We start from the raw sequence: 9023 nt of genomic DNA, 5'->3' as shown, positions 1-9023 counted from the left end.
ACTGAATGTGAATATATTGTGAGAGCGGTTTGCACGCTGTAACAGAATTGAATGTGAATATATTGTGAGAGCAGGTTGCACGCTGCAACAGAATTGATGGAAATGATAATTGGTTATGACTGTTGAGTTGGCTTCAATTATTATAAATGAGTTACCTGATTTATTTCTATTATTGTTGTTGTTACTAATATTGCGTACAGGTAATGTAAGTGACCCGCCTTAGCCTCCTCACTACTTCGTCGAGGTTAGGCTCAGCACTTACCAGTACATGAGGTCGGTTGTACTGATACTACACTCTGCACTTCTTGTGCAGATTTTGGAGTTAGTCCCAGCGGCGTACCATAGACTTGCTCGGATTTCAGCTACTCAGAGGATACTTGAGGTATAACTGCACGGCGTTCGCAGTTCTGAAGTCCCCGTCTACTTTATTTTAGCTGTGTGTTTGTTTTCAGACAGCTTTATTTTATTCAGACCTTTATTTGTATTTATTCTAGAAACTTGTGCACTTGTGACACCAATTCTGGGATAGTATTTAGACCCGTTGTTTTTATGGATTAATCACTATATTTTAGACCTTACTTTCGCGTTTATTTCTTTGTTATTAATAAATTTTAAAATTATTTTAAAAATAGATAATATTATTCTAACGTTAGCTTGCCTAGCAAGTGAAATGTTAGGCACCATCACGGTCCGAAGGTGAGAATTTCGGGTCGTGACAGAAAATCTTGTGTGTAAGTTGCAGAAGAGTTTATATTGTTTAAAACAAGCACTCCGACAATGGTACAAGAAATTTGATGGATTCATGCATAATAATGGTTTCACACGATGTGAGATGGACCATTGTTGTTATATCAAAAATCTTGATAAATCCTATATCATTTTACTGTTGTACGTTGATAACAACGTTGATGATATGCTAATTGCAGGATCTAGCATAAATGAGATCAACAGGGTTAAGCAATAACTAGCAGAGGAGTTTGAAATGAAAGACTTAGGACCAGCTAAGCAAATGCTTGGGATGAGGATTAGCATATACAGGTCTGAAGGAACCTTAAAATTATCTCAAGAAATGTACATACAGAAGGTACTAAGCAGGTTCAGTCTTTATGATGCAAAGACCAGAAGCACTCCACTCGGAAACCATCTTAATCTGTTGAAGGACCAATCACCTAAGACAGATGAAGAAAGGAAGTACATGTCCAAAGTTCCATATGCTTCAGCAGTAGGAAGTTTGATGTATGCTATGGTTTGCACTAGACCTGACATAGCCATGCAGTTGGAGTTGTCAGTAGATACATGTCAAATCCAGGAAATGAGCATTGGGAAGGTATAAAATGGATATTGCGATATCTCAAAGGCACCTCAGGTATAGCACTTTGTTTTAAAAGGAGCAATATTATCTTACAAGGTTTTGCTGATGGAAATTTAGGCGGCGATCTGGATAGTCGAAAAAGTACCACAGGCTACGTGTTCACCTAGGGTGGTACTGTTGTTAGCTGGATGTCCAGACTTCAGAAAAAGTGTTGCTCTATCTACCACTGAAGCAGAGTACAATGGCAATATCAGAAGCTGGAAAAGAGATGATTTGGCTCAAGAATTTACTTAAAGAGCTAGGTAAAGAGCAGAACAATTATGAGCTTTTCAGCGATAGCTAGAGTGCAATTCATCTTGCCAAGAATCCAGTGTTTCATGCAAGATCGAAGCATATCCAGTTGAGGTATCATCATATCCGAGAGTTGATAAGTGAAGAAACTTTTTCCCAGCAGAAGATACCAGGATCAAAAAACCCTTCAGACATGTTGACCAAAGTTATCGATGTTGACAAACTAAGGATGTGCACTGCCTCAGTTAGCCTTCAAGATTGATAGCATGAAGGCGCCACCAGAGAATATAGCAAATCTTTTTTTTAATTTTAAACATGTTGTTGTATGTGAAAGAAAGAAAAGTAGACAAAACAAAAGAAAGAAAAATTAAAAAGAGATGAACTTATTATGTAAGCGTTTACATCGGCATTCTTATGATGTATGCGCTTACATCGGCATTCGTATAATGTAAGCGCTTACCTCGGCATTCCTATGATGTAAGCGCTTACATCGGCAGGGCATTCAAATGCCTATAAAAGAGGTATGCATTTTTATTTACAAATCATCCTTCAACTTCTTCTTTCTCTCTTCAATTAATAAAGAGTTATTCTTTGTGCGGCCGTGGAGTAGGCAAAATTGCCGAACCATGTAAATCTTGTCTTGTCTTGTGCAATTTACTACTTTTCTCTTTCAAATATTTTTTCCTTCCATTAGCCTGACACGTTTTCCAACAACGCTAACCAACTGACATGGTTCTTCCATAGTTCCAACTTCCATGGCTTGGCAGCGTAAGGTAAGGTTATTTTTTGGTTGTTTTATACTATACTATTCATGAGATGTAGGTAATTCTATGGATTACTTGAACTGGCCATCATTTTCTTCTTTTTTTTCTAGTTTAACCATTTGTTATCGGACTTGTGCCAATATGCTCCCTATCGAACATGATTATTCATTCCAAAGGATCGAATTCGAGACATCTAGTTAAAATAAAAAGAGATTTCAATCTCACATATCCATTAGTGGTTACAAAGTTCAACAGTTCACTTCAACTACTTAGCAACAATTACAACGTAACACCAGCATCATCTTATTGGTCGAGTTTTCAAGTGCTGCTTTTAGATTGATGGCGTGTTTTAGGGTTCGTGACACTCCCAATTCCTAAAACAAGTTCTTATCTAATTAAGGGATTGAGATAATGCTTTTGCAAGTAATAATCAACACCTCCTCTACTGGTCAATACAAGAATCACTCAATTTGTGACATCTCAACTTATCCTTATTTTTCCGTACAGTTACTTTGAAACTAAACTTTCTCTCATATTCAAAGAAGTTTACTACTTAAGATTTGCATAATCATTTTTGAACTTTGACTTTAGACTATCACTTCTATGTTTCGTGATGTCTAAGGTATCTATCCTAATATTATTATTTTTTGGTAGAAATAGCACCAGGTAACTAGATACTCTAAAGGGCTGCTATTTAAGAATTAGTCAATATGTCATGAATTTCGATTTTTCAGGACAAAAAAGTCTTGAAATTAAGATTTTTAGTTCAATAATTCTTCCGTAAAATAAGTACCGACTAATAGCATCCGTATGAAAGGCTGTTTGTGCACTTGGCCCTTTGTTTCTCCTAAGAGGAGCTCATATTCTTGGTACTGGTTATGTTTTTGTTTTCCCTTTTTTTTAACTTACCAGCAAGATATTTAACCCAAAAGACAATTATATATACGATAGTTCATTCCATTAGATGTAGTATGCTCAACTTCAACTGACCAAAAGTCACAAAATAAACCATTAGGAAAACACTAAAACGAAAACAAATGTTAATATGGTTGCCCTAATTAGAAATCCTTATGCTTCTTAAAAAGAAAAAGAAAAACTGATGGAAAAGGTTTCATAATTCTTTAGACGCTTACTTCAACTCTATGTTTCTTTTATAGTACTCCCTCCGTTTCAGTTTATATGAACTTGTTTCCTTTTTGATCCGTTCCAAAAAGAATGACTCCTTTCTAAATTTGGAAACAATTAAGCTTAAACTTCCAATTCTACCCTTAATGAGAAAGCTTTTATAACCATACAAATACTCTGTGCCCCACTTTGACTTGTTTAGGACCACAAATTCCAAAAATCTTCATTTTTTCTTAAACTCCGTGCCCAGTCAAACAGATTCACATAAATTGGAGCAGAGGGAGTATAAAAGTACTCTTTATGTATTTAAGTCGCAGATATTACTGTTAAACATCAGATAATTTAAAAAATGCAGCTTTTCCTGTGGAATTGTCGCCACCAAATTAGAAAACTGAATGCGAATGGTCACTTATTTAAGCAATCAAGCTGCTATTGAGGGTGTACTAACCTGTAAAAATTACTTCAACCACAGACGTATGAATCAAATATTAATACTCGGATCTTGAAGATAATAATCTCACATAAAATCGTCATAATATGTACCTAATGTGGAGACATTATTGCAGTAGGGGAGAACAAGCAACCCTGTTGATAAATTTGATTTCTCCCCTTGGCCTAGCTATCTTACATTTCTGCGACTTTAGTAATGCGAATGTGTACGGAGGAAGTAACCATAAATTGGTAGCAACTAGGGTTATAGTGGAGGGCTAAGTACTCCTTCATTCTTAATCAGAGATTTGGGGTTCGAGCTCTGAGTATGAAGTTGCCTTTGTTAGGGAGCGTTTTACCCCAATGTGGGACTTTGCGGCACTGATTTAGTCGTGCCTCAATATGAGTATCGGATACCGGGTGAGAAACAAAATAACCATAGATAGGGAGAGGACCAACTTAATTATAGGTTTTTAACTTTAATATGATATCAAATTAACAGGAAAAATTGTCCACTATATATTAAATATAAATTATGGGCTTGACATATTGTTAAGCCATACATAATACGAAATAAGAATCTAACGTAACAAAGTAATAAAATCCACCATAGTAACATGACAATATAATGATTTGTGACAATATAATATTTGGTTTGAAAGAGGTAGTATATACATAAGCTCTGATTTTTCTAGAAAGAGGTGAAACAATCATGTTCGGAAGAGTTTGAATCATCAGAAGGAGAATGGTTATGTCTACCTTCATAGGTTGTTATTACCATACGGCAATCTTCTGAAAGCCTTTCAACTCTCTTCTTCACTCGGCAATTACTATGTGTACATCTATAGTAACTCCTGCAGTAACAAAAATATGTATCTGATAAGCAAAACATTTTAATTTTAAAACGAATGATCAGAAATTAGTTGAAACCAAATCAATTTAAGAAACAATTGTTACACAAGTATGTAGATAAGCATTGTACAAGCAGAAGATCAATAATTTAAACTTTTGGGTTAAATATATATATATAAAACATTCATAGGTTACATGCCAGGTTTCGAGCATGATCTACACAAATTTCTCCCGTAATTTGATTCGGTACATTATTAACCTTAATAAAAGGTATTGAACAAGAATTTTCAATAAGATATTTAATTTCTTTAGAAATGTTTAATTAAGTTGCATTGCATGTTAAAATATGCAGTGGGTATACATATGCATTTTCAATTCTATTACTCCAATTTGGTCATACTATTTTGGCACGAATCAACCAACATAGTCAAAATCTAGAGAGAGCTTTCTTTTGTAATTCGACTGATCTCCCAAAAACCATAAATAGCATTTTGAAATTACTTCGTTGTCACATTTACAGGGTTTGAATTGAACGAGATATATTTGAACAAATGCATCATCAAAAGAATATATATATATATATATATATATATATATATATATATATATATATATATATATATATATATATATATATATATATATATATATATATATATATATATATATATATATATATATATATATATATATATATATATATATATATATATATATATATATATATATATATATATATATATATATATATATATATATATATATATATATATATATATAATGTAGGAAATATGAAATACAAGGTAATTGGAAAAAGAGAAAAATACTCAAACAAATAAAGCCAAAGTACAAAAATACAAAAGGAAGCAGAGAAAATAATGGTTAGAGGGGTTAGAGGAGAACTCAACAGATATAGATGGACCATCCCTAGTGTCAACACTCTCTTCCACTACTGGATATAGAGTAGAAGTAATAATACCAATTTATACATTTCTTGTACTTCCCAAAACTATATGTAGGCACACCATCATTTTCCCCAGTTTCTATTTTAATTTAAACTTGAAGAAATTTGGTAGTATGAAATATTAGGTTCAGTGTCCGAATTGAATCATCGTTCGAGAAATGACAACTCATGCCAAGTTGAGAAAAATTAAATGTAGTTGCTCTTTTCAAAGTTTAGGAGAAGGGATTAAATTAAGCCCAAAAAAATTGGTAATTAGGGCAAATTAAGATCATTAGCTAGGTACCTGGGATGAAGGCTGTTCTTGACAACTTTTTGGCCATATTTTCTCCATTTATATCCATCATCAAGAACATCAATATCACTCCTTGTTTGGAAACAAAACCTTGGTTCTCTTAGCTTTCTCCTTATCTTCACCTTTCCTTTGTCTGAAGATGAATTCTTCCACCTACACGTTTTAGAGACCTCAATGTTAGTAATCACTTGAGTTCACAATAATATATATACTTATACTATATAATATAGATACTTCTGGTAGCAAATTAAAAATGAAGTCTTATCATATGTGTTGAATCTGATGACACATGTGGGTAAAAATAGTTGAGCATTATAATTTAAGTGGATGTAACACTTTGTCCTTCTCAAATTGCACTACACCGTCCACCACATAGTACAAACCCACAGTATTTATTCACATGTTGAATAGAATTAAAGAGCCTAGCTAGAAACGTTACAAGAAATTATATGTCTGCCTGAATGCCTAGATCTTCGCAGATTCTAATCTAAAGCATGAAGAAACTTCTCTAGGGTAATAAATAGTGGGGTTGAAAATAGAGGAGCAAAGAGTGCTTTTTTCTCAACCTACTGATCTAATTTGAATACGCGTGCACCGTTGAAAACCCATCGCCACCGAAAAAGAACTTCGTTATGAGAACTCAAACCCATGACATCAGATTAAGGGTGAAGAAATTTTTACCATTCCGCAACAACCTTCAACGTTATTAATTAAGAGATATCTACCGTTCAAGGCTCCAACCATTCCTTTAGATTCAGATGGAATGAATATATAAGCATAAAGTAGCTCTTTTTGCAAATGAAAATTTGTATGTATGCCGATTGGTGAAAGAGTATTAGAACATTTTACTGTCATTTTGGAAATAGCTCAGAGAGATAGAGAGAGAAATACCATGAATTGTTACCCTCGCTGGCATTACCGCTGCAATTTTCGTCATTAACAATCTTGGGATCTAGTGTTTCCACCTATGTAAGGTTGATCCATAGAATAGACGCCATTAATTAATCAACAAATTAAAAGAGATGAGCAAAAGGTAAATTAAGAATAAAATAGAGAAACCCTAAAAGAGATATCGCAATATTTGACTGTGTTATATCACAAAGACAAGAAGCTTGTATTCTTTGTCTCGTATGATAGTACTGACTGGATCAATTTGCGCGCATTTGACTAACCAGATACTTACTATCTTCCACCAACACAAACATCTGGTATTTGTTACAAACATCTCGTAACTTTTGTTCATCAAAACTTAAGCAAATGAGACGAGAAGAAGTCTGTAAAACCGAATAATTACCTGATTGTTATTCCAAGAAGGTCTATTGACAAGTTCGTTGTGGTTAAACCCTAGGGCACTGCTAATGTTATTTGAGGCGGCTGCAACGGTGGCGTTTGTGGTGGTGGTGGGAGGCGTGACGGTGGTGGTGGCAGCAGCTTGTAGAGGCTGAGGTAGTTGAGAAGACAGTTGTGAGTGTGAGGAAGGAGGAGCTAAGAAGCTCATCATCTGGTTATGATCTGCAAAGTGTACAAACCCCAAATCATGGATATTATTGGCATGAGAAGGAGGTGCTGAGAAAGATACTTGTAAGTCATAGTTGGTTAGCTCCCTTTCTTCACCCCTTTCCATTCTTTCTTTAATCTTTTGATTTCTTGATGTTTTGAACAATTTCTTCTGTTGTTGCTGCTGCTACTTCTTCTTCTAATGGATGTAATTTGGTCAATTACATGTATTCGTACGCCGTGTGGGGTTTCAAGAAGAATATTTGTGTTATTTCTTTCACCAACATAGGAATTTGAACTTCTCTTCTGGTCAACTGGTAAACGCTACAAGGAATGTATGTACAAATATATAAGCATTTATTTATAAGGATTTAATTGATATGCACGAATTGTTGTGTAATCAATACGGTTTAACAAATTATAATTATAAGGTTAGCTTTTTATTATTGGATAGAGATTTTCCTAGAATTTTCTTACATAAGTAACATTGTTGTATAGGTATATCTTACTCGGTCATGTGCATAAAACTTAAATTACCCTCTTACTGGTAGTAAAAACTTAATTACTCGCATATTATTTTTTCAAATTAGTAGATGCATGCAAGGTATTTGCATATATATCTTTCTCATTTAACCATGGTAAATGAATATTTAATTTTACTTTCCTAAATTACTTAATCATGATAAGTTTATAATTTTGTATAAACATTAGGATAATTTCTCATAAGTATTTACGTTTCAACGTTGTCTGAAGTCTACCTACAGTACAAGATATAGTGTTATAGGACCATAGCATTATCTAGTAGAGAGGGAGACTAGATCAGAGGATAAAATGTATTGATAAACTTGAGGAACAAATAACAATGACCTCTTATTAAGAACAAAAGATAATCTGATAGTAATTAAGAAATGTTCTGATTAAAACATAGGAATAATATTTGGGTTATGAACTCTTTTGTATTTTTTAAAAGTTTCTGCTAGTGGACCTTTTTACCTTATGCCTCATAAAACAATGTGAAATTAATGTTTTACTACAACTTTAAATCTATATGCAGTTCATTTTCTTATAAAGAGCTAAACAATCTTAAGGGAAATTGGTACTCATACATTGATATATAGATCCAATATAATATGGGATAGTTCTGCAGGATAAATTTGGAAGCGCCTGGTAACGTATGAAAATAGTCATTTATTTCTCTCTGTGTAATCATAAATCATAAAGAAAATTGAAAAGTTGAACTAATTTGTTAGGCTCTCGGTGGAGTTTGATAATAACAATTACTTTGGAACTAAGTATATTTAAATAATCATTGTTATTCACTTATCATGCACTAAACCATTTTTAAGCGCTTTTAATTTATTCATCGGAAGTTAATTAATTTCTTAATTAACGCTATAACCATGAATTGTTTCACCACTAACAAAAGTAATTGTGTAATGTCAAAATATGACAGAAAATTATGTCATCGTGATTATCATTCTTTTGTTTTTTCTTTCT

The 9023-nt window shown here is 33.4% G+C and overlaps 1 protein-coding gene across 1 annotated transcript; it reads right to left on the bottom strand.

The window, feature by feature from the left end:
- Positions 1-4412: 4412 nt before the first annotated feature.
- LOC107790562 (putative WRKY transcription factor 12) lies at positions 4413-7859 on the bottom strand. Its single transcript, XM_016612505.2, has 4 exons — positions 7324-7859; positions 6921-6994; positions 6021-6182; positions 4413-4775 (listed from the first exon to the last, which is right to left on the bottom strand). The coding sequence occupies exons 1-4, from the start codon at positions 7651-7653 to the stop codon at positions 4613-4615; spliced, it is 729 nt and encodes a 242-aa protein (XP_016467991.1). The 5' UTR covers positions 7654-7859; the 3' UTR covers positions 4413-4612.
- Positions 7860-9023: the final 1164 nt, after the last annotated feature.

This window comes from Nicotiana tabacum, chromosome 19 (assembly GCF_000715075.1).
Source record: "Nicotiana tabacum cultivar K326 chromosome 19, ASM71507v2, whole genome shotgun sequence".
In the NCBI taxonomy this organism is placed as follows: Eukaryota; Viridiplantae; Streptophyta; class Magnoliopsida; order Solanales; family Solanaceae; genus Nicotiana; species Nicotiana tabacum.
Note: the sequence above shows the minus strand (reverse complement) of the source record. Positions and strands in the feature narration are given on the sequence as shown.

Bases quoted from the DNA above. Each gene is read 5' to 3' on its own strand.
- LOC107790562 (XM_016612505.2), bottom strand. From the start codon at position 7,653: ATGGAAAGGGGTGAAGAAAGGGAGCTAACCAACTATGACTTACAAGTA. The intron at 6,995-7,323 runs GTAATTATTCGG...AACCTTACATAG, and splicing joins CTTCTTGGAATAACAATCAG to GTGGAAACACTAGATCCCAA. The intron at 4,776-6,020 runs GTACCTAGCTAA...TTGTTACTGCAG, and splicing joins AAGAACAGCCTTCATCCCAG to GAGTTACTATAGATGTACAC.